General features: G+C 41.9%; 3 protein-coding genes across 7 annotated transcripts; 2 read left to right on the top strand and 1 right to left on the bottom strand.

The window, feature by feature from the left end:
- Positions 1-20: 20 nt before the first annotated feature.
- On the top strand, positions 21-7,308 carry ATP6V1G2 (ATPase H+ transporting V1 subunit G2). Of its 3 annotated transcripts, none has more exons than XM_081294223.1 (4): positions 21-111; positions 800-901; positions 1,145-1,245; positions 1,760-3,052. In XM_081294223.1, exons 2-4 carry the CDS (start codon positions 820-822, stop codon positions 1,931-1,933), a joined length of 357 nt encoding a protein of 118 aa, XP_081150349.1. In that variant the 5' UTR covers positions 21-111; positions 800-819; the 3' UTR covers positions 1,934-3,052. The 3 variants fall into 3 exon arrangements, 2 of the variants coding, with proteins under 2 accessions (XP_081150349.1, XP_081150348.1); XR_014021948.1 differs by lacking the exons at positions 21-111; positions 1,760-3,052 and adding exons at positions 5,682-5,875; positions 7,171-7,308 and having other exon boundaries at positions 743-901; XM_081294222.1 differs by lacking the exon at positions 21-111 and having other exon boundaries at positions 725-901.
- Positions 7,171-24,522, top strand: DDX39B (DExD-box helicase 39B). 3 transcript variants are annotated; one of them, XR_014021941.1, is made up of 12 exons: positions 7,171-7,508; positions 8,461-8,588; positions 8,871-8,963; positions 11,978-12,161; positions 13,279-13,397; positions 15,447-15,578; positions 16,554-16,663; positions 16,763-16,907; positions 17,258-17,405; positions 17,741-17,811; positions 20,979-21,037; positions 23,197-24,522. XR_014021941.1 is itself a non-coding variant. In XM_081294151.1 (10 exons), exons 1-10 carry the CDS (start codon positions 7,298-7,300, stop codon positions 17,755-17,757), a joined length of 1,287 nt encoding a protein of 428 aa, XP_081150277.1. In that variant the 5' UTR covers positions 7,171-7,297; the 3' UTR covers positions 17,758-17,972. The 3 variants fall into 3 exon arrangements, 1 of the variants encoding a protein (XP_081150277.1); XR_014021940.1 differs by lacking the exon at positions 20,979-21,037; XM_081294151.1 differs by lacking the exons at positions 20,979-21,037; positions 23,197-24,522 and having other exon boundaries at positions 17,741-17,972.
- MCCD1 (mitochondrial coiled-coil domain 1) lies at positions 18,128-20,970 on the bottom strand. The gene is given in 3 exon segments (XM_081294236.1): positions 18,128-18,432; positions 19,085-19,150; positions 19,152-20,970. Coding segments are annotated over 3 exon segments (360 nt in total). The 5' UTR covers positions 19,257-20,970; the 3' UTR covers positions 18,128-18,243.
- Positions 24,523-25,683: the final 1,161 nt, after the last annotated feature.

The raw sequence follows: 25,683 nt of genomic DNA, 5'->3' as shown, positions 1-25,683 counted from the left end.
GTAAAAAAGGAGGGCTATTTGGAGGTTTACCCTGTCCTCACTCAACTGGGAGGAGAAAGGGCATGGTTCGGTGATGGATGGAAAGATAAAAAGATAAAGAAAAGAGGGGAGGTAAAGATAAGATAAAAATCATAGTGAAAATGCAAAACCAAAATCACAATTAAACCGAAAACAGGGATAGATCAGTAGAGAAAAACGGACACGATAAGACATAAAAAGACAACGGTAACTGTAGCACAGGGCAAATGAGATAAGAGAGATCATTACAGAAATTTGGACTTTGGAAACATGTAGGAAAAGATGGAGATAGAGGGGAGAGAAAAGAGAAGTCCAGTACATCTCTTTTCCAGCACGCGTCGCATGATAACATCCTTACCTTCTCACCCCATTTTCATTCCCTTTGTGCCTCCTCTGAGACCACTGATCAAGTTCTCCTCCTCCCACCCAAATACTCCCAAATATTCCTCCCTTCTCAGCCTCTATTCCCATTCCCATCCCTAGACTTTGGTGACTGGAAAGATCCTATACCTGTAGAGAAGTTAACCGGCAGGTTTGGACCTGGTCTCTGCTGCTCCCAAGCGGTCCTTATGGGTACTGCCTGAGAGAGAGGTAGGAGAGGAGGACCATCCTCAGTGGGAGGATCAGATTGGGGGAGACAACCAATGCAGGAGACTGAGTGAAAAGGGGAGCACTAAGACCCAGGGGTAGTGGAGGACTGCAGCAACGAGCTGGAGGAGGAGTAGCAGTAGGCATTGGGGGTGGGGGAAGCCATCTGATACCTTGGTCCCCTACGAAACAGCATCAGCTCTAAGGACGGAAATGGCCAGTCAGTCCCAGGGTATCCAGCAGCTCCTGCAAGCTGAGAAACGGGCTGCTGAGAAGGTAGCAGATGCCAGAAAGAGTGAGTCGCCTCTCCCTTAGAAATCTGGAAGGAAAATAAGGGATGGAGATTAGCAAACTCAAGGCTTTCAGGTCGAGAGCTGGGTGCTGAATGTTGGTTAGAAGGGAAGAAATCGGTGGGTATTAGAATCTAACACTTGGTTTGGCTGAGAGAAGGCCAAACAACTTTCTGGAAGGGATTGACCCCTAATTTCACAGTTGGTGGGGGATCCATCCTACCCACTGTCTTTTCTTCTGCCTCCAGGAAAGGCTCGGAGGCTGAAGCAGGCAAAGGAAGAGGCACAGATGGAAGTGGAGCAGTACCGCAGAGAGCGAGAGCAGGAATTCCAGAGCAAGCAGCAGGCGGTGAGTTGTGGGGTGGGGGGAGTTTGGACAGCACCCACCCAGTTGCAAGTTGGTGGGAGCATGTTGTGAGGTGTGTACAAGTGACTAGGCAAGAAAATACGATGGTAGAGGGCTTAGGGGACTCTGGCAAGGCTCATAGTGTTGGTAAAGCTTTGAGATGATATGTAAGAGAGTCTGGCAGTTTGAAGGACATGAACAGCTTGGGGGCCAGGGGAATCTCCACAATCTGTGTGGGGTATGATAACATTTAGGGTGAGGGCAGAGTTTTATGGTCAGGGGTGGTGAGGTGGTGGGGACTTTACAATCCCTGTTTTAGGATGAGGTTGCATGTCTGTTCTTAGAGAACAGGGGATTGTGTTGATCTCTTTGATATCTGGCTATTTCTGTGGGATGGGGACAGTTTATGAAAAGGCCTTTCTTTTTGGCTTGCTCAGGATCTTCCTCTCCACATGCCTGGACCTTTCTCTCTTCTGCTTTTTTCTTTCTCTCCTCCACCCCTTTTCCCATCCCCCAGGCCATGGGCTCCCAGGGGAACCTGTCAGCTGAAGTGGAGCAGGCCACAAGGCGCCAGGTACAGGGCATGCAGAGCTCCCAGCAGAGAAACCGGGAGCGTGTCCTGGCCCAGCTTCTTGGCATGGTCTGCGATGTCAGGCCCCAGGTCCACCCCAACTACCGGATCACTGTCTAGGATCGACCATGGGGTCTGATTCCTCCAGCCAGTTCTCCTCCTCAAAGAAATCTCCCAAGTCAAATCACCTTCCCTTGCCTAGCATGCATAAGCCTTGGGTTCAATTCCTAGTGCCACCAAAAGAAAAAAAAAATCACCTCTCCATTCTTTGGAAAATCTGGGAACCAGAATCCAATATTCTCCTGTGAAACTTGTAAATATTCTGCTCAAACCTGAATTTATTTATTTTTTCAATTTATGTTTTTTAATCCTCATTGGATCCTTGTAAGTACCGAAGTCATTCCCTTCCTTCATGTGAAGCGTGGAACATGGAGAAGTAGGGACATGGAAAGCCCCGTGACTTCAGAAAATGGCAGATTTGAGTTCCTTTCTCAACCCTGCCACTTGTTGACCATGCAATTAGGACAGGCTACTTAATCTGGAATCCTCAATGTTCTCCTCTGTAAAAACTGAAATAATAATGCCTACCTTGTGAGATTGCTTCAACAATTAGGAATCATTCTGTAAAGAGCTTAACATAGTTCCTGACAGGTAGTAGTTATGATTCAATAAATGGCACTCCTGTGACATTATTCCCACCTCTGTTCACCTATCAAAACCTAAATACTGCTGTTTCCTGACTTCTGCCAGTGACTCTTTAATTTTATTCATTTTATTCTGTGTCCCTAATAATTCTCTGAAGAATTGTTCTTCTTACCTTGCTTTCCCCAGAGACCTTATGGTCTCTGAAAAGAGTAAATGAACTGGGCCCAGTGGCATATGTTTGTAATTCTAGCTATTTGGGAAGCTGAAGCAAGAGGATTGTGAGTTCTGGGCCAACCTTGGCAACTTAGTGAGACCTGTCTCAAAAAAAAAAAAAAAAAAAAAAAATTAAAAGGCTGGGGAAGTAGCCTGGCAGCATAGAGACACTAAGTTCAATCCCCAGTATGCCCCGCCCCCCCCGCCGCAAAAAATAGTTAATTTAGCCCCTCTATTATGTTCCAGGTAGCTATGGCATCTCTCAGCTTCTCTTTTTGTATCACTTAAGATGGCCTTTCTCTTTATTGGATTCCCCTCTCTTTCTGTTTCCCCAAAGACTACCAGATGCTCACTGCTTCCTGAGATCTAAAGTGATATGTATCCCCCATATGCATGACTTTCCTTTGTGTATCCTTAACACCTTGCTCTCCCTTTGTAACAATAAGAAAGTGTCAATAAAATAACTAAGAGCAAATCAGTTGGTGAGTTGAGCAGCCTCCTTTTGCCTCACTCTCTTGTTCCTTTCAGTCACTCTCTTATTCCATGTGTACATATTCTCGAAACACCAAAAGAGCTGTCCTTCGAAACTTTCTGGAGAAAAAAAAAGCAAATGGCACTTCATTATTTCTCTAAAGTGCAGAGAAACACATGTGTTTCTTTGCTTTGGAGTCTGAGGATTAGAGACAACAACTGGAAGAGAAAAACTGGAGTGTAGGAACAAGCACTCTTTCCCCTTTTACCTTGTTTTGCACTCAAGAGTTGACATTATATGTTTATGTGTTGTTTCCTCTGTTATGTAAACTCTGAGCACAGGGCTGTTCACTGCTGTGTCTCCAAGTCCTAGGATAGTAGTTGGCACAGGGTAGGCAGTTGATAAATACTGTGAAATAAATTAAATAATACTTAGGACTCAGAAAACTGCCCTTCTGTGATACCATCCTATGATTATTTCTCTTCACCACAGAGGATAAGCTTGCTTGTCAAGGCCTTGAACTAATGAGGTAATAATCTATACTGTGTTTATTAACAAGATTCTTTAAGCAGAGAGGCAGGATATGATAGAGAATTAGAGATGTTTACATCTTGGCTGTTACCTGAATAGATGTATTTTTTAAAATTTTTTAGTTGTAGTTGGACACAATATCTTTATTTCACTTATTTGTTTTTATGTGGTGCTGAATATTGAACCCAGGGTCTCACATGCGTGAGGCAAGCACTCCATCGCTGAGCCACAACCTAAGCCCCTACTAGATGGTTTGCTTTGAATATTTGATTTACTTCTCTATTTGCTTAGCTATAAAATGGGAATAATGGTAGCTACTTCTTAGGGTGAAATAAAGAGGGGGATGTCAAATGTTTTAGGAAAAAAAATCCAGGCTGAACAATAGGGCTGTTGGGGTGGGGCTAAAAAACATTCTGCTCTAATGAACAATATTAGAAAGCTTTACAACCAACCCTCAAGCCCTACTATTTATTTTTTTTTAACTGGCAGAATCTAGATCTTGTTTTTCTTTTTAAGAATTTTTTTTAAACAGGGAGAGAAATGAATTATAGTAGATGGGGTAGAGAGAGAAGATGGGAGGGGAGGGGAGGGGAGGGGGGATAGTAGAGGATAGGAAAGGTAGCAGAATACAGCAGTTACTAATATGGCATTATGTAAAAATGTGGATGTGTAACGGATGTGATTCTGCAATCTTTGTAATGTTTTGAACAACCAATAAAAAAAGAATTTTTTTTTTTAGTTGTAGATGGATACAGTATTTTATTTATTTTTACTTATGTGGTGCTGAGGACTGAACCAGTGCCTCACGCATGTGAGGCAAGCACTCAACCACTGAGCTACAGCCCCAGACCATAGGTCCTATTGTTAAAGAGCTGGGGCCTTCTGAGAAACTGAGGCAGCATGAAGACCCTCTTGTCAAACCCAATTCTTGTGATCAAGTCAGAAAGATTTCAGATATGTAGTTCAGAGTAACAAGAATGAGTTTATTGAAATGACAGGAAAAGGGAAAGGGGTCACTCTCAAGGGAAAGAGTGGGTCCTCTCAGAGTGAAGAGAGACAATATACCCCTCCTGCACTACAATTTATTGGGGGTTGGGGTGGGCAGGGAAGTTTCCAAAGAGTTCTGTCCAGGTCTTGACTTTTGAGTGACAGCAGAGTGACATCAAACTTTCAAATCTTCATTGAATAACGATTCTCACCTTGGCCCAGGCAGAGTTCTAATTAGATTCTTCATCAATTCTAATTGGTTCTAATTAGATTCTTCATAATTTGGAGGAATTACCCTTATCTTCTATAATCTGATCTGTGAAAAGGGTCACAAATGTCTCTCCTTTCAAAGTAACTTGGGTTCCTCTTGTAAATGCCATTTCCTTACAGATAACAGGTAGTTTGCTGAGGAATTCGACATAACCTGTTCACTTAGGCCAGTCACTTAGGCCAGGCACAGCTGCAGATAAATTGCTTTTTGGTAAAGAAAGCATGTCGGGGTCAGCAGAGTGGGCCCATTTTATAGTACTCTCTTAAACTCGTATTCCCACCATCCTCATTTGTTTGTCCCCTAAGGCTGTGTACCGCTGGGCTGACACATTCCTTATTTACTAGCCTACGTCACCAAACATCATTTTGGGAAAATACTACCTTCCGTCCTCATAGCTGGGAAAGGCACGGAGTATAACCCTCAAGCACAGCTCACTCCAGTCTCCTGACACTTGCCCACCCTTCACCTGGAGTCAGACATTTCTTAGCGCAAACCCACCATCTCCAGGTCACCTTGACTACCAAGCCAAGGACCCCGTGGGAACTCACAGCCCCTGCCGCCCTCTTTCCTCGCGCGCCCACGGAGGTATGCCCAGAGAGAAGACCTGTTTGGCAGAAACTTAAACGAAGAGATGAGGGGCGCGAATAGGAGTGGACAAATAACAGCAGGAAGAGAAGTTAGTCTCCTTATGTCTTGATTTTGGCAATAACGGAGGAGTTAGAAAGGGCTTTAACATTTTTTTCGGACAGGCATTTTCCAAAGGCAACCCCAGAGCGCGCGGAGGTAAAGAACAGCGAAAGGTCCTTCTTCCGGCACCATGCGCCTGCGCTCTGGCAGCCGAGACGGCGGGAGGCTAGGGTTGAGGGAAGCCTGGAACCGGAAGTGAAGAGAGATTCCCTCCCTCGTCGCTGTTGCTGCCGCCATACGCGCTCGCCCTGCTCTGGTAAGCTTTGGCCTTTGCTATCATCCGCCTCCATCTGCGCTTCTCCCTGGTCATCCTATCACATGGATTCTTGATACCCCTTCCACAAGCGATGATCTGGTCACTGGGGCCTGGTTGGGTAGTTATTTTCTTTGTTTCTATTCTTTTCGAGAGCGCCGAGCTCCTAGGGGGAGGCAGGGAAACAAGGGGGGCACAATCCAAGATGGTGGCCCAGGCGCCATTGTGTCCCTTTTGCTCCCAGCTCTTCCAGTGGGTCCCTCGCTTCCCGAGGCCCCAGCGACGTCGAGAGGCGGCGCTAGGCTTATTCTGGTCCCGGGCATTGGTGGAAGGCGGGGCTCTTCTCACCTTTCTTCTGGGTCTTTGGGCCCCCTGTGGGATGAGGAGGAGGAGCACGTTTATGGGCCCAGTTGGATTTTTCTCACCTCGATTTACCCACTTTAATTTGGAGGCTTTCCAAATGTTTATTGGTAGTGTCATTGTGTTTCTTAGAAATGCGTCTTGTGGAGGTAGCAACGCAAGAGTGATATGAGACCACTTGGTAAACATTCTGTTAAAGCTTGTTATGTTTCTATCATTAAAAATTTCTGATTATATTTTCTGATATATATGTGTGTGTATATATATATATATATATATATATATATATATATACACACACACACACATACATACACACACACACACATTTTTATTGTGGTGCTGGTCTTGCTCTACCCTTGAGCTACACCCAAGCCCATTTTTATTTTTTGTTTCTGAGCCATTTCACTTACGCCTGCTCCTCGGTGTTAATGACATAGGTTTGTTAAGCAACTGAAGGAGGGTACTTAGGCGCGAGATACTGGAGAGGTGTAGGAGGTGATTGGCAGCCACATGATGTTTTCATTTCGAGAAGTGAGCGCTTTGCGCAGTGCTGACCTTAATCTATCACCCTTGACTGATGGCTGCTGTTAGGAATGGACACCATGAGATTATAAGGAAACTTATTTAGTCATAGTCACCTTTACATGATCTGTTTTTTTTTTTTTTTCATTGTTATTTACAATTACAAATGTATACATTGGTCTTCCCCTGTCAAACTAACTGGTTTCTGCTACTGTGAGCTCAATCTTTTTGGGAACAATATTCCCTGAGACCACTTTTTTCATTATACTTGTCTTTTATTTTTATGTTTTATATCTGTTCCTTAACAGATAAAGGGTTCACAGTTCAGGGAAAGTAGAAAGTGTGGCAGTGGGAAAGAGGTGGTGAAAGTCTGCTAGTGACTGATAAGTTTTTTGTCTGTTTTCCCCACTCAGCTCTTCTATCAGAAACTAGTACCTTTTCTTTTGCCCTTTATCAAGCCCCTCTCTTTCCCCTTGTTTTCACCTGTTCTGGGAGAACTCATCGAGAGACCCCTCCCCTTCTCCCCCTGCCGGCCCAATTATGGCAGAGAATGATGTGGACAATGAGCTCTTGGACTATGAAGATGATGAGGTGGAAACGGCAGCTGGGGGAGATGGAGCTGAGGCTCCTGCCAAGAAGGATGTCAAGGGCTCCTATGTCTCCATCCATAGCTCTGGCTTTCGGGACTTCCTGCTCAAGCCAGAGTTACTCCGGGCTATTGTTGACTGTGGCTTTGAGCATCCATCAGAAGGTAAATTTTCTGTTGGTCATAGAGTATACATTAGGCTCTTTGGTGATACAAGGAAAGGATGTGCTTATGATTCCTCAGGTGGTAATGATTTATGTTTGGACTAGACCAGGAAATAAGTACCAAAAAAGATCTTAACATTAGAAGAGGCTGTGTAGGCTTTTCTTTCATGATAGCATGAAAGTGCTAGTGATCCAAAAACAATTTAGAAGCTTGCTTTTTATTTTTGTGTCTGGTTTTTCTTGTTTGCTTGTTTTTTAACTTTGTTATTTTGACCATTAATTTTAAATTTCCAGGGGCTGGGGTTGTGACTCAATAGTAGCCTGCTCGCCTAGCATGCGTGAGGCACTGGGTTCAACTCTCAGCACCACATACAAATAAATAAAATAAAGGTCCATCAACAACTAAAAAATATTTTTAAAAAATTCTCAAAAAAGTTTTTTTTTTTTTTTTTTTAAGACTTCCAGAAAGGGTCTGTTTGGACCTTCCACTTTTGGGTCAGGCCAACTTTGGTCTTTAGAAATTTTATGACTGGTCTGGGTCAGGTAATAAGTCCATTTTGTTTAAGATTGTAGGGTTATGAGACCCAAAGTATGGTAACTTAAGTAGGAGAAATGGTCTGTGGCAGGCATTTAAATATCGTGGATTGTTACAGTTTAAGAAAAATACAGACAGAGCCAGAAACACTGAAGGTGAGCTGTTGGTAGATTTAAGAGAGTTGTTAGCATCACTGGGGTGGCCTGAACCTGGAGGAGGTGAGATCTGGAAGGAACTAGGAGGATTTCATTTTGGGATATAATGTGATTGAGGGAGCAGAGAGAGGTTGAAAGGGTTTGAAAGTTAGCAAGAATCAGGTAAATACTTTGGGAATTGAGTGGGAAGAAATGAATTTGGAATGGTTATGGAGTTACTTGGGATTGCATTCTAAATTTTTCTTTCTTTTTTTTTCTTCTAGTCCAGCATGAATGTATCCCTCAGGCCATTCTGGGAATGGATGTCCTGTGCCAGGCCAAATCAGGCATGGGAAAGACAGCAGTGTTTGTGTTGGCCACACTGCAACAGCTGGAGCCAGTTACTGGACAGGTATACTTAGGGAGAGTGTTGGGGAAAGCATTTTGGTTAGGGATATGTGGGAAATGTTTCTGGCCTAGTTTCAGATTCACTTCTCTCATTTAGATGACCTCTTATCATCCTTGACAACTAGGGGGAGTGTTCTGCAGTAAGCATGAGCTTAACGATTTAAATCTTAGAAATTGAAGTCATTTATAAATGTCACATGTGCTTTTGTGACAATCTCTTTGTCTGAGGGGATAACAAAGAGGTATGTACTTAATTTTATTTATCTCTTTTTATTTCTCTCTCAAGGTGTCCGTGCTGGTGATGTGTCACACTAGGGAGTTGGCTTTTCAGATCAGCAAAGAATATGAGCGCTTTTCTAAATACATGCCCAATGTCAAGGTAAGCCAGAGTAAAGAAACATGAGAAAATGAGGGTATGGGGAGTTATAGGCACCTGAAACTTGTAGATCAACAGTTTCTGTTCCACAGATGTTAAACACCTATACAAGAACCTCAGCAAACACATAACTGATAGTAAATTTCTGCAGACTTAGGGTGTATTAGATATATTACTAAAATATGGAACTCTTGGATTTACATTATATTTTCAGAGATGCTTGTTATTAATTTTGAAGAGGCTTTAGTTTGCTTTGGTGTAATGCAGGGTAAATACACTGTAGCATGAGAACTCATGATTAGGTTGATGGATAATGCTTACCACTTCTTTACACTGAATTTGAATCATTTTAGTATGTTTGGTAAGTTTTGAGAATTTTGGGGTGTGTGGCAAGAGGAAGCTCTAAAAGCAAAAGAAAGCTGCAATATATTGTGTGAATTTTGAGAATTCTTTAAAATGGCAGAAAATCAAAAGATGAGGGGGCTGCAACAGAGTTGATTTGTTTTCCATTATATGTCATTAATATTTATGTTGTGGTTCCAATATCAATAGCTTCAGCATCCTTTGGGAACTTGGTGGAAATACAGAGTATATGGGTTTTGTCCCAGACCTACTTATGTATGGAAATAATGTTCTAACATGATCCTTATGTGATGGGAGGTTGAGAGACACTGATGTAGATAACACTGTTCTAGGTTAGAGTGAAAAACTACTTTTGTTCAAATCGTTACCCATTTATTATTTCACATTTTAAAGAAACTAGGAATGTTGAGTCATAGCCTAAAACTGAAAATAATTTCTTAAAAACTGAAATAGTGCATGATAAAAATGTTTAAGTAGTTTAGGTTTTATAATGAGAAAATTTGTGCTCTCCCATCTGTAATCCTATTTCACGGAAGGTAATCACTTAACCATTAAAAAAAATCCTCATGGTTCTGTGTAATCAAGTATTAGGCACTATTAATTAGTCAATTCTAGGCTTTCAGACTTCTTTTCATGAAACATTATTTGTCTTGTTTATACTACTTTTCCTCTGGGTATTTTGAAAGCTATGTTAATTCTTTAAATACAGTCTGAAGGCCCTGTATATGTAGTATAGTATATATGTATGTTAGGAATATATCTTCTATTATGTTGCCAGAATGAATAGGTTTATATTCTGTCCTTTTACTAAGCAGTCTAATCTGTAGGTGGAGTCTGAAAGTTGCAAACCAGAAAACTGTTTAGGTTGTTAGAACTATTTACTATTGAGTTCCGTAGTGAGTGAGAGTCACCTCTGTAGGCCTAGCTCATCATCACCCTTAAAACACTTGATGTCACCCTTAAAACACTTGGTGTCAGAATCAAATATGACACTGGGCCCAGTGATGCATTCTTGTAGTCCCAGCTACTTGGAGGGTGAAACAGGAAAAAATCACTTGAGCCTCAGAGTTTGAGGTCAACCTGGACAATTAGGCACAACCCTGTGTTAAAAGGGTGAAGAAAAAAAGAATTGTCATTATTTAACTCTTACTTTACTTATTTCTGTTCAGAATTGTTACAGTGAGGGCTGAGGTCTTATAGCTCAGTGATAGAGTGTTAAATTGTTACAGCTCAGTGGCAGAGTGCTTGCCTAGCATGCTTGAGGACTTGATCCTTAGCAATATCTCCTTTCCTGATGGTTAAAATGACTTGTTGAAGAAGCTTGGTCAAAGAAGCTTGGTCAGTTCTACAGAATGTCCCATTCTGGATTTGCCTGGTTACTCTCATATCATGTTTAGCCATTTGTTTGCTCCCAGTATTTCCTTTTTTTTTTCTAGTTATTCATAGACTCTTATTTATACGCAGTGCTGAGAATTGAACCCTGTACCTCGTACATGCCAGGCAAGTGCACTACCGTTGAACCACAGCCCCAGCCCTCCTCCCAGTATTTCTTATAAAAATAAAAATTTATAGTTGAAAGTTCAACTGATTGATTTGAGCAAGAACATTGCCAAAAGTTTTTGGCAAGAGTCCTTTATGGGCAATGCTGTACCTCTGATTTTTTCACAAACCTGGTTGATCTTGCATTAGTGATTTTAGATTTACACCAGGGAAGAAACAGATTTACCTAGAGTTAGGGTTATGACAATTTGAGTCCCCTCCCCTCCTTCAGTGCTGAGGATTGAACTAAGGGCCTCTCACATTCTAGGCAAGCACACTATCTCAGCTGTATCCCTGGTCCATGGCTTTTTCATTTTGATTTCTTGTTCTTTTCCCCTCGAAACTAGAAAGCAGTTTCTGTGTTACTTACCTGATGGTTTAAAGTTTAAACATGGAGTAATAGATTTAGCTCAAATCGATAATTGTGTAGGGTTTGTGTGCTGGTCCAGTTGGGAAAGCTTGGTGTTCCATGTGCTTTTTGTGGAACTTGATACTGGTGATTTCTTGCTGTCCTTATTCTTAACATGAAGTCTGGCCTTAGAGTTATATGAGGGTATATGGTTAAGCCCTTATGCCCTGTTTTTCTTGTATTTAGGACACCTATAAAAATGCTTAATTTAAGTTTTTATTGATGCTCTTTGTATAGGATGATGGGACATAATGGGCTAAGGCAGAAAAACTGCTAGCCCTGATTGCCTCCATTAATCATGTAACTTTGGGCAAGTCACTGTTGTTTCTTAGCCTCAATGTTTGATCACTAAAGTTGGTTTTAGTACTGAAATGTCCTGCCAATTTAGATTTAGCTGAAAGCATGGAAACTCTGGGGAGGATGGACTCTTTCCTTCTTTGTGAGACTATTTTTTTTTTAACATAACAATGATCTTGACATATCATACATTTGATTTCAAATTTTTTTTTTTTTAAAGAGAGTGAGGAGAGAGAGAGGGAGAGAGAGAGAATTTTTTAATATTTATTCTTTAGATTTCGGCGGACACAACATCTTTGTATGTGGTGCTGAGGATCGAACCTGGGCCGCACGCATGCCAGGTGAGCGCGCTACCGCTTGAGCCACATCCCCAGCCCATTTTGTGAGACTATTTTATTCTGACTTGCAGGTTGCAGTTTTTTTTGGTGGTCTGTCTATCAAGAAGGATGAAGAGGTGCTGAAGAAGAACTGCCCGCATATCGTCGTGGGGACTCCTGGCCGCATCCTAGCCCTGGCTCGAAATAAGAGCCTCAACCTCAAACATATTAAACACTTTATCTTGGATGAATGTGATAAGATGCTTGACCAGCTTGGTGAGTGGTAGTGCTGGGATGGGGTCATGTGGTCTGGGGAGTTGCTCTTTGGAGCCAAATGATGTTTATTTGATACTGGAGCACTTCGGTGCAAGGACGACTCTTAATCTATCACCCATGACTGATGGCTCTGAGTTCCCTGGACTATTTTTGTTATTTTATTTTTTTGTGCTGGGATTAAACCTAGGGTCTCATGCATGCTAAGCACATGCTGTACCTCTGAGTTATAGCCTTAGCCCTTTTGTATTCTTTCTATAATAGATGTTCTTTGAGAGTAGGGGACTGTGATAATCTTAGATAAAAGTCACCACCACCACCCTTTTCTTTATAGATTCCTATACTGAGTGTCATGGGAGAGATGTTAAACTGAAGGAGGAGACAGTCCACCCTCTGGCATCCCCAGCACAGCATATGTGATCAGAATTTATAGCTGAATAGGTTTCTAGACTTAAGTTCTAGGATTAATGTGGTGAGTGTTTGTGGGAGTTTGTGTGGTGTGGTATTCTAGTGTGCTAAGTGGGGTTAATAAAAGAAAAAGTTTCTGTAAGACCAAATTTTGAAGAATGGGAGAATGGGAATGGATATAGACCCAGACAAGTCATTCTAAATGATCTTTGACTTTTCAAGGTGGTGAGCTATAAGATGTAGAGATGTTATATTTGCTTGACAGTGTAGGAAAGTGTGATTCAGAGGAGGCATGGAATGGACTGACATTTAGAATGTAATAAGTGCTCAGTACTTGTAGACTGCTAGAACTTGGAACTTGGGTAAAAAGGAATTGGGACAAGGGCCTATAAAGCATATTTAAAAGACTCTGTCCTTGTGAGCCTTTGTAGCGGGCTTTGTGTCTGTTGTATTGTCTTGAACTTTAGGGCTTCATCATATTTCTTGCTTGGTTAGAGCAGCTGGAACCTGATCCCAAGTCTTTATTCTGTAGTCATTGTGTTTTCCATTGTTATTACTATTTGATTTTAGAGTTGTTGGAGAAAGTAGAGAGACCTGAAGTCATCTTTCCCTGAAATGATTCCTTATCCATTTCCAGTAGTCACCTCACTGGGAAGTCTGTTTCTGATCATTATCACAGATGTCTATTTTCTTTAATCTCTCATTCTTGTAGACATGCGTCGGGATGTCCAGGAAATTTTTCGCATGACCCCCCATGAGAAGCAGGTCATGATGTTCAGTGCTACCTTGGGCAAAGAGATCCGTCCAGTCTGCCGCAAGTTCATGCAAGATGTAAATACCCTTCTACCTTCTCTCCCTCCACTCCCCGCCCACTGCCTCCTCCCCTTCCTCGCCCTCTTCCTCCAGACTCCCTTGTCCTTCAAGTGCCAAGAAGGGGGCTTTTGCCCGTCTGGGAGCAACAACTCCTTGAAGAGACACACAGAGGCAGAGACAGCTAGTGTTAGGGTCTGCGCGGGTGCCAGGGAAACTCCGGAAGACTTGGTCGGGTTAACGTGAGAGCGGGTAGAGTTCGACATTTTTTTAATCCCAGCGTTTTTGAACCTCTTCTCCCTTTTGGGGGAGGGCAGGATTTTCTGCCCTACCACCCATTCATCCATCATCTCCTACATACCCCTTACAGCCACGCACCCCAAGGTGACATCAAGCATACAGCTGGAGTTTCTGCTCATCAAAACTCATAACTCCCGGTGGTAGGAGAGTAAGAGAGGGACAGACAGATTGCAGGGCATGTCCAGAAGAAGAGCAAACAACACAAATGAATCTGCCCCCTCCCCACCTCCAGGGGTGGGGGCCTCTGGCACCTCAGTCCCCAGTCCCCTACTCCTTCCCACCCATACCTCCTTGCACCCATCGGAACCTCGGTCGATGTGAGCCGGCAGCAGAGAAGCACCGTGGCACGACGAGGGAATACGGACGGCACCGAGCTGTGGATGGCGGCAGCGGAGGCCGCGGGGAAACCTGACCAGGAAGCTGAGGACCAAACCAGCCTCTTTTTCCGTTCCCGGTTTTTTTCCTGAACCTAACACGTGCTGTGCCCCATTCTCCCCCATATGTGTTGGGGGTGGGGTCTCCTGAATGGGTGGTGGATTTTTTTTTTCTTTTAAAAAATTATTTTTCAATATTCAGAGGAGAGGGATATGGGAAAGGTAAAGTGGAGATTTCCACTTGATGTAATCAGATGGGTGTTAGGGTTGGGGCTTGGGGGAGCCCATTGTTTGAGCAGTGGAGTATGTTCCTCTCCTCCCTGCAGTGCTACTTCCCTTGAAATAACTTTCTCTTTAGTTGCACTTGGGGTTAGAATTAGATTTGAAGGCGGCCTTGGAATTTCTTTTTGAAAAGCATGATTTGCTAGCCTGCCTTCTGGGATTCGGCTTCTGGATTAGTTTTTTCCCCCCAAACACACACACATCCTTGCCCATCTTGATCTCTGGGTCTATACATTAATTAGGTCCCCCAAGATGGTAGGGAGAGTGTTAGGAAAGTCTGGCTATAGAGTTGTCTTGTGTCAGCTTCTTATGTCTTTTTTTATGCTGCTTTCCTCCCCTTCAAGGGTTGTGTGTGTGTGTTGTTAAAAAAAAAAAAAAAAAATTTTTTTTTTCAATTTTAAAGATGAATGCTATCTGCTGCTGTTTTTTCTTTTAAGCACCCTTTACTAGTGCTGTCCATGTAAACCAAACTGTAGATGGTTTGACTATTAGAGACCAGTCTCATCTAAAACTATTCCATATAATATACTCATTTTGAGTAATTTTTGGTTCTTAAGTGGACTTTTTGACTAGATCCATTACAGTCATTCTGATCTTAAAGACATCCACTTTCTAATGTGTATAAGATTCTCTTAGTTGAGAGACAATGAAAATGGAGCATTCCTTGTTATCTCCCCTATGTTCTTAATAACCAGCTCTGATGGAATTACTCTGACCTTGAGTCACTGTTCCCCATCATTTCTAAGGTATTTGAATCATATCATCTCTTTGAATGTCACCTATTTTCTTTCTTTCACCACCTCCATTTGAGGTAATGGTGTCTTGCCATTGGATGGTTTCACTGCTCCATTACTTTGCAAAGTTCCTTTTTCCCCTGATAGTTTTCAATTGGGCTATCTTAAAACTCAACTGATAGGAAGGAAGGAAATTAGATCTAGTATGAAAAAGACCACAGTAAAACTGGGTATTTTTAGTGGTGGGGTGGGGTTTTCAATCTTTTCTCTTCTCCCCATCCCCCCATGGGGTGTTTTGGAGATCAACTTCCTCCACCCCCCCAGGTTTAACCCCCCCACTCTGCCCTCCTCCCGTTCCCCACCCCCTTCCTCCCCCTCAGCCAATGGAGATCTTCGTGGATGATGAGACGAAGTTGACGCTGCACGGGTTGCAGCAGTACTACGTGAAACTGAAGGACAACGAGAAGAACCGGAAACTCTTTGACCTTCTGGATGTCCTTGAGTTCAACCAGGTCAGTGTTCAAGGTCCAGTAGAGCGATGAGCATTGGATACATAACAAGTTATAGCAGAAACCTGTGACCAAGGTATGTTGAGGGAGCCACATAAGAGGAGAGAATGGTGGAGACATTCTCATAAATGGGAATATAAATGTTTTTTGGGGACTGAGCATGAGTAAGGTGTTCTATGACTGTGGGATAAATAATGAAGATGTCAAGTAAAATAAACCCCCAAAAGTAGATTTTTTTTTTTTTTTTTTTTTTGGTAGAGGGGATTGAACTTGGGCAGTCCACCAGTGAGCCACATGCCCAGCCCTATTTTTTTTTGTATTCTTTTTAGAGATAGGTTCTCACTGAGTTGCTTAGCGCCTTGCTGTTGCTGAGGCTGGCTTTGAACTTGTGATGTTCTTGTCTTAGCCTACCAAGCTGCTGAGATTACAGGCCTGCACCATCGTGCTCAGCTCCCAAAGTAAAATTTTTGAAGGGTTTTAGGAAGTTTGTAAAAATCTTGAGCTATTCTAGGCATTTAGGGTTGTTTTATTGGTTTATTTCTTATACTCCTTGTTGAGGAGAAGCAACCCATCAGTTTACCTGGTGTGTGATGACTTTGCTCTAGAGACTACTAGAATTAGGGTAAGCTCCTTAGTCTTTTGGTAAGTAGGAATGTTAGTTGTGGTCTTCCTAGAACTTTGTTGTAACTTTTAGCATTTATCTATGAGATGGCCTTATCCTTGTCTCATAACATGTCTGCCAGTTTGGATGATTATTCTCCACACCACCTCAGAGGTCAGCCTACCTAGAAATCATCAGAACTTGGAGAGAAAGGCTAAATTGTATTTAGAACAGAAAAGGAAAAATGTGATAGGGTATAATAGGGACTGAGAGGAATTCCGTTAGATGAGTAAGATTATTAAAAACTCTGCCACATGTGTAATTTCTTTTAAATACTATGTACCCCCTCACTCTCATGCACCACCCCTCCCATACAGGTGGTGATCTTTGTGAAGTCTGTGCAGCGGTGCATCGCCCTGGCCCAGCTCCTAGTGGAGCAGAACTTTCCAGCCATTGCCATCCACCGTGGGATGCCTCAGGAGGAGAGGTGAGTTGGAGCTGGAGAACAACTTTGTGACCTTGGGGAAAAAGTGAACCATTGAGAGAAGGGGACCTCAACATTTTCCTAATTTCCTTTCTCACAAAGGCTTTCTCGGTATCAGCAGTTTAAAGATTTTCAACGACGGATTCTTGTGGCCACCAACCTATTTGGCCGAGGCATGGACATTGAGCGGGTGAACATTGCCTTTAACTATGACATGCCTGAGGATTCTGACACCTACCTACATCGGGTAAGTACCACATCCAGGATACCCCACTCTTCCATACCCTTATTTTATGTATCTTTTTCTTTAAGATTTCTTTTTTCTTTTTTTTTTTTTTTTTTTGAGGGGATGGAATCCTACCAAGGATTGACCACAGGGGCACTTAACCAGTGAGCCACATCCTAGCCCTTTTTTTCCACTTTGAGACAGGGTCTCAGTAAGTTGCCGAGGTTGGCCCCTAACTTGGCTATCCGTCTGCCTCGGCCTGTACAGGCGTGTACAACTGTGCCCAGCCTTTTTTGTACATAACATATTCCTATTCTTGAGGCATCTTCCATCTTTAGGGTCTTCCAGTTTTACTTTTTTTCTTCTTCCAGGTGGCCAGAGCAGGTCGCTTTGGCACCAAGGGCTTGGCTATCACATTTGTGTCAGATGAGAATGACGCCAAGATTCTTAATGACGTGCAGGACCGCTTTGAGGTCAACATCAGTGAGCTGCCTGATGAGATAGACATCTCCTCCTACAGTGAGTATGGAGCTCAGGAAACTGGCTCCCCCAGCTCTTAGATTTTCCTTGTTCTTATTGTGTATATCTTGAATCCTTTATGTAGGTAGTGGTCACCTGATGCCTTATTGGTGGCCCTTTGATTACTTCTTGTCCCTTGATCTTTGATACTGATTGGGGTGTTTTATTTACTATTTTTGTGGGGTCTTTTTTTCTTCAAAGGATTTCTTTCTGTACTCCTGAGTCTGTCCTCTCAATCTACATGGTACACAAACATCTGCATGTATGTACCTGTGTGTTTCTGTGTTGGTTTCCCCTTTGTGTACCTTATTTTAACTGCCTTGTTTTGTCTTCAGTTGAACAGACGCGGTAGAGGATTCACCCATTCTGGAATGTGACGGTCTATCTCTTCAGGAGAGGACACCAGGTGTGGGGGTGAAGGAGACACTACTGCCACCTGCCCCGACAGCCCCCACCCCTCCCCAAGGCTTCCTTCTTTTGCATCACCACCACTCCTAAACCCCATTCCTGATTTATCAGAATTTTTTTTAACAAAACTAAAAATGAAACACAAATGTGTCTGTGGTATCTGTAAGTGCTCCATCCTTTATTGCTTACGGTAAAGTTATTTAGGGCTTAATCCTAAATATTCTCAGTTCTAAGTACCCTGCTGTAGAGTGGGGTCAAAGTGAGAACAAGCCTGCATAGGCCATGGCTCCTCAACTACTTTCCAGTTTTTTGGACCCTTATAGAGTTGTCTTCATTTTTTGGTGGGCTGGAATGTTTCTGAAAGGGCCCATTGCAGGGTGCTGGGCAGTATTTCTGGTTTTGGAGGGTTATGCGGGCACTTGTGGGAAGCTTAGGCATGTCCTCTCAGGTTCTCTTGGTGTCTCTTCATCTGTTCTTTCAGCTTCTGGATCTTGAGCACTAGGGCCTGGGCTTCCCAGGCTCCCTCCTGCCCTTCCAGCAGGGCCTGGTACAGCTCTAGCTGCTGCTCCAGCAACTCTTCAGCTTGAGTCAGCTCAGCTTTGTGGTGGGGCCAAGGTTCCTGGATGAAGCAGGAATTGGGGGAGGCAGCAGCATCAGCCACGATTGGGGGCTGAGGCACTGGGCAGCTGCGTTGCAGAGTGTGGCTGGAATTCAAGAATTCTTTTTTTTTTTTTTTTTTTTTTTAAATACCCTATTAGTTTAAGGTCATCTCTGAAGCTCAGGTAGCTTCCTCTATCAAAGACATGCTGGGGGGGAAGGGGATTAGGTAGATATCACTGGCTCAGGGGCTGCCTTAAAAAGGTTTATGGACGAGAGGACTAACTGTCCCTCCTCCCTAGGAAATAATTAACTGTTTGATGAGGGGGAAATTCCTGTTCAAGGAGAGAGGGAACCCTGAGATCTAGGTTAGTGTGGGGGTGGGAAGGAGTTGAGAGTTAAAATTAGGCAAGGAGCTGCAGGGTTTGATGGGTACAGCATAAACTGGACATTTTTTTCTATTCCTTACCCTAATACAAATTGTTTTGTTTTAATACAAATCATTTTAGTTTTTTAGTTTGACATAAGACCTTCATTTTGTTTGTTTATTTTTATATGGTGCTAAGGATCAAGCCCAGCACCTTGCACATGCCAGGCAAGTGCTCTACCACTTAGCCACAACCCCCAGCTCCCCATACAAATCTTGACACACTCCTCCCACCTTTGCCACTTACCCTGGCAGGTGACCTCATCTTCCCACCACCTGAGGAGCTGGTCTGTTCTTCCATGCTTTTTTTTGGGATTCTGGAAATAGCACCCTCGGGATCCTTGGGGGCCCAGGACCCAGGAGGGCAATAGGAGGCGAAGGCGACAGTACTGAGTGATCCAGGCCAGAGGGAGGACCATGGCTGGTGAGGCAGGGAGCTGTCATGAGCTGCCCAACAGCCACCAAGAACTGGCTGTCTCCAGGCCTTGGCCTCACTTGAGTGCCTGTCCCGTCCAGGGACCCGCCCCTGCCTGACCCTCTTTGCCTCCACCTTCCTAGCCTGGCTGAACAGTCTAGGAACAAGAGTCCTGGTATGAACATGTTCCTGTCAGTTTAGACAGAATTTGGTTTAGAATGCCTAGCCTACCATGTCTTGAGTTTGTTTCTGCTAGCACTATCTTCTAATTTCTCCCTCAATGCTGTAATAGGAATTACGTCACTGGTTTTTAGATGAGAAAACTAACTAGGATTGTTTACCTTTCTCTAATTTTGTTGGCCCAGAATGACCTTTTTTCCTGTCCTGTTTTGCAGTATGTGTTGTAGGGGTTGCCTTTAGTTAGATCAGGCTCCTTTGTATCACCTGTTGCTTATGACAGTGTGACACTAGTAAAGGTGTCAAGCTTTGTTGAGCTAGTGAAGTCTCCCTTGGCACCTATACATAAACCTGTCCACACAGTGTGAACCTGTGTACATATGGTAGGTGTTCTGCAGTGTGTTAAAGTGTCTCTTGTGGCTGGAGACCCCAGGCACATTCCTGTGGGCAGTGGTGGCTCAGGGGGATCTATATTTTGATCATGTGGGAAATGGAAGGTCCTCAGAAGGCAGGATTGCTAGAGTAGACAGTTGCTAACCAACTCACTATTTGGAAACAGGGAAGATGGCTGAGGAGTCCAGAAGCCAGACAGGGAGAGTTTTCTGGAGGTCCTTGCTGCTCAAGCTTGGGCTGAAATGCATTTAGATGAGGCGGAACACCTCAGTTTGTCAGCTGACTCATTTCCTAGTGTAAAAAGAGGCAAAAACTGTAAAAGGGAGAATGGTTTTCTCTGTTTCTTAGTGACAAGTTTCTCATATTTGAATTTGCAATGGCTTAAAGTTTAATTACTGGAAAATAGGCTCAAAGTACTGTCATTACAGATATGTGAAACTAGTACATGTGAATCTCACCAACATTGAAGTTAACCTAACCATGTTTGTCAGTTAAGAGCAAGCTCAGCAGCTATTCAGGAAAACAAAAAACAAACCATGACATTTCTGCAGGGTAATCTAAATGATACATTAAATAACCCTTCCTGAAAAGCAGACATTTCAACCATCTGCTTTAGGTTATGCACTCATAAAAGTGGACTAACCTACAATAATTATAGTAGGTATTCCTAAGTCACAGACAAAAGAGTCTGAATTTTGGCTTTGTTCATCTATGTGAACTAAAGAAAGTTCTGGGATTTGGGTTGGTTGAAATCTGTTGAATGAACTGTGAATCATAGAAATGGAGTGAAGATAAATATGTATAAACCGGATTGCTTACTTTTATGTTAGTGTATATATTTACCTTTTGTCATTCCTGAATGTTTTGGAGTCATAATCATGAAAATTCTGGTCTCTGAAGACCCCTTCAATATCGCACCCTACTGAGGATTGACGGGACCAGAGTGATGGAGTGACTGACATGAATTTATGTCTTGTGAAACATATGCAGATGGAGACTTAGAGATATAGAGGTGCACTCATTGTATTTATGTGAAAATAAGTGTCAAAACAACTAGCTGGGCACATTTTTGTTCCTGTCAACAGTTGATGTTCATAGCAACCTTTCAAGAGAGCCTTTCTCATTTCACTTTTCTTGCATGTGATGTCCGGTCCAGCACCCTTTGTTGAAAAGACTGTTTTCTCCACTGAATTGTCTTTGCTTTTTTGTATCTAGGTGGGTCTGTTTATGGTCTCTCCATTCTGTTCCACACATTCATTTATTCTTTTGGTGTTACTGCAGTGTATTTTAAAAATCATTTCAGTTGGCAAAAATTTTGTATTTATGATGTACATGAAAATGGCTAACTCAAGTTACTTAGCATATATCACACATATATACCATTTTATTTTGTAACAAGAACACTGTCAGCAGTTTTCAACTATATCAGTATATTGTTTAGTCACCATGAGATAAAAAATATCTCTTGAACTCATTTCTTCCTATGTAACTGTAATTTTGGTCTTTAACTAGCATCACCACAATTGTCCCATCACTTAACCTATAGTAACCACCAGTTTGCTCTCTACATAAATTTGATTTTTTTTTCTCTATAAGTGAAATCATCTATGCTGGGCTTATTTCACTTAATGTCTTCCAGGTTCATCCTTATCACAAATGATAGGATTTCCTTTTTTTTTTCCCAAGGCTTAATAGTATTTCATTGTGTATATAAACCCCATTTTCTTTCTTCATCTGCTGATATATCAACACAAGTTGATTTAGTCTATATGTTGGCTATTGTAAATAATGCTGCAATCAACATGGTAACACAGATGTCTTTGACACTGATTTCGTACCTTTGGATATATACTCACTAGTAGGATTGTTGAATCATACAGTCATTCTATTTTTAATTTTTTTTGTGTGTGGGGAAACGCCATACTGTTTTTAATAAAGGCTACCAATGTGGTACTAATTACTACATAGTCATGATTATTAAAGTCAGGTAGTGACTGTCCTTTGACTTTGTTTTTATTCTACATTGTATTAGCTAGATTTTCTTCCTCTCCATATAAACTTTAAACCAGTTTGTCAATTTCCACAAAATAACTCCCTGAGATTTTGATTGGGATCGATCAGTTGGGAAAAATTACAATGACTATTTGTTTTATTCATGAACATGGAATATACTGTATTTTTTGATGACTTTCATCAGAGTTTTGTAGTTTTGCTTTTATACATACTTAGATTTATAACCTAAGATGAGATTGTACCTAAGTATTGAAGTGTAGCTCATTGGTAAGCAGTTGCCTAACATGTGAGGCCTTTAGGTTTGATCCCCAAGAAAGAACACACGTACACCAAGGGGCAGAAGAACAAGCTCTAAGTATTTTACTTTCAGGGAGTGCTAATGTAAATGGTATCATGTTTTGCTTCTCAATTTCCACTCATTCCTTACTGGTATATAGGAAAGTGATTGAATTTTATATATTAACCTTGTATCCTGCAACCTTACTATATATTCTTTTTGTTTCCAGGGATTTCTTTTCTTTTTTGTTGTATTTTTGGCATACATAAAGTAAATATGAAACATCAGGGAAATAATAATTATTATAAAAGCATTATTGTTATGACATAAGTCTTGAAACTTTGATCTAGTTTATGTTCTCAGTTTTAATACAGTATTTTTATTAAAGATGTTTGCAAGACTCAGAGACAGTGTTTCATCACCTTTCTCTGTCTCAAATTTTTAACTATGGCTTTCCCAAAAGAAATATTACTATTAACAAAAAATTAGATGAGAGCATTTGATTTACAGAGTCTTGAAACAATATTTTGTGGCTTTTTTGTGTGTGTGTCACTAAGGATTGAACCCAGGGCCTCCTGCATGCTACCACTCTACCACTGAGTAATACCCTCAGCCTTTTAAAAATTTTATTTTGGGGCTGGGGATGTGGCTCAAGCGGTAGCGCGCTTGCCTGAAATGTGTGCGGCCCGGGTTCGATCCTCAGCACCACATACAAACAAAGATGTATTCTCTCTCTCAAAAAATAAATAAATTAATTAATTAAAAAAATTTTATTTTGAGGCAAGGTCTTGCTAAGTTGCCCAGGCTGGCCTTGAACCTGTGATCCTCCTGTTTCAGTCCCCCCAGTAGTGGGATAACATGCATGTGTCACAATATCTGGCTTTAATTTTGGTTTTAACATATGCAAACACTTTGATGATCCTCCCTTGCAGAGAGGCAGCTTATTCCCATCTCTATAATGGAGTATGGCCAACTCGCCTCTGTGTGATGGAATAAGGTTGATGTAATGGATTATGACTCTGGGTGTAAGATTAAAATACATTGCAGTTTTCATTTTGGTTCTTTCTGTCTCTTGGATCCCTAGCTCTGGGGATGCCAGCTGTTGAGTCATGAGCAGCCTGTGGAAAGGTCCAGGTGACTAGAAATGGAGGCTTCTTGGGACCAGCTAGCAAGTACCTGAGCCCTCTCCAACAGCCATATGAAGGAGCCATGCTCCTTGGGAGCCCCCAGTGCCAGTCAGGTCCTCAAAGGATGCAGCCTTGGCTGATGACTGCGACCTTGTGAGAGACCCTGAGCCAGAAGCACTCAAGGAACCTCTCCTGGATTCCTGACCATCACACCCTGAGGGAGATAATGTTCCATGTTTCCAGCTGCCAAGTTTTGGGTAGTTTGTTATATAGCAGTAGATAAGTAATATAGATTCTAAGGAAAGATTAAATCATTGTACTTTTTTATTTGCCCTAAATAAAACGTGTCAGTTAAATGATATTTAACATGTCAGTTGGATTTAAGACTTTTCACAGCTAAGTGGGATGTAATTTATTATTATTCTCAAACATCTATTTATTTGACTTTCATGATCCAGCTGTGACTCAATTACACAAAAAAGTAAGAATCTGGCTATGTTAGTCTGATTTTGTGATGGACCCTAACACCACCCCAGTTAGCCACCTTTCTTCAATCAATCAAATGCTAAGGTATTTGCTACTGTGAAGGGATTTTTGCAGATGAAATTACAGTCTCAAATCAGTTAACCTTAACATGGGGACTGTCCTAACTAGGTGATCCTTTAAAAGGACCAAGCTCTTCCTGAGAGAAGAGATCCATTGTGTGAGAAGGATTCAGTGTGAGAGATCTTAAATGTGGGCTTTGAAAATGGAGGGGCAAGTCAGGTGCGGTGGGGCATGCCTGTAATCCCAGCAGCTCTGGAGGCTGAGGCAGGAGGATTGTGAGTTCAAAGCCAGCCTCAGGAAAAGCAAGGTGCTAAGCAACTCAGTGAACCCTGTCTCTAAATAGAATACAAAATCAGGCTGGGGATGTGGCTAAGTGGTCACCAAGTTGCCAGTAGTCCTCCCCCTCTCTCCCTGACAGCCAGCAAGGAGAGAGGGACCTCAGCCCTAAACGTGCGGGAAATGGGATTCTGCCCACAGCATTGTGTGAGTTTGGAGGATACTTGAGATGAGACCACAACTTTATGAAATCCTGAAGAGAGAATCCATGCATACCATGCTTAGATTTCTGACTAAGGAAATGTAAGCAAATAAACAGGGTAATGTTTTGGGCTATCAAGTTTGTGGTAATCAAAAACTGTCAGGCTCAACTGTGCAACAGATAAGTGTTTTCTCCATTGGAATGAATTTATAAATTGTGTACATGAAATGCATGAAATAAAATATTTTTTGTTTTTTAATGACTTCTGTGTGATGCAATTTCATTTAAATACAATTACATTTCATTTGTTCAACAAAAATGAATGTAGTGCCTACTGTGTACCAAGTATGATTTTAAATGCTGTGAATCCAATGCTGACTAAAACAGCCCTAAAAGCCTCTGTAATCATAGGTCTTATGTTCTAGAGATTTCTTTGGACCTATTAGCTGGAATCTCTGGAACATTTTAAATGAAGAAATGAGAACCTGACTTATTAGCAGGATGGTTGATCATGGTGAGAATAGTTATGGTGCCATATAAGGGGACAATCCTGGTAACAAAATTCAGTGAGGGGTGGTAAGTTCCAAGGGGAGATTGGTGTCTGAGAGATGAGAAAGAAGTGCTGGGGAAGCTAGAGGTGAGAAAATAAAGCAGAGGTAAAGGATTCTAAAGCAGTGGAATTCTCTCACTTAAGCAGTGTGTGTGTGTGTGTGTGTGTGTGTGTGTGTGTGTGATTTATATATATTTTAGTTGTAGATGGACACAATGCCTTTATTTTATTTGTTTATTTTTATGTGGTGCCAGGGATTGAACCAGTGCCTCATGTATGCTAGGCAAGCACTCTACCACTGAGACACAACCCCATCCCTTAAGTATGTTTTTTTTTATAATTTTAAATAGACATATATACAGAGCCTAGCAGAGTACCCTTTACATTTGCTATGAAATACATTCTATGAGATGCCTGTTAATGAATTGCTTCCTTATGTTAATTCAGGTTAAAAAATAACATTATCAAGCTTTCCAAATTAATCTGCACGCCATTTAATTGTGAATAATCCATAGAAGAGGCAATGCTTGAACACTTGCAACTTGAGATTTCTGTGGTTGAAATATATAGTAACAAATTGTACTTTTGTATGCTTCTCCTTTCATCAATCCCCTCTTAGCTGTGGCTTTCCTTTTTGAAGTTTTAGTTACCCTCAGTTAAGGAGGTCCAGAAATGGAAAAGAAACAATTCATAAGTTTTTGGTTGGGTACCTTTCTCAGTAGTGTGATGACTCATTGCCAACTTGGTCCCTCCTGCTGGGATGTAAATCATCCCTCTGTGCAGTGTATATCCATGTTGTACAGGTTATTTAGTAGCCAATTTGTTTATTGGATTAACTGTAATAGAGTGGCAGTGCATAGTTGCCTAGTA

Source organism: Spermophilus citellus, assembly GCF_964194105.1.
Source record: "Spermophilus citellus genome assembly, chromosome: 5".
In the NCBI taxonomy this organism is placed as follows: Eukaryota; Metazoa; Chordata; class Mammalia; order Rodentia; family Sciuridae; genus Spermophilus; species Spermophilus citellus.
This window is presented reverse-complemented; position numbering and strand designations above follow the sequence as displayed.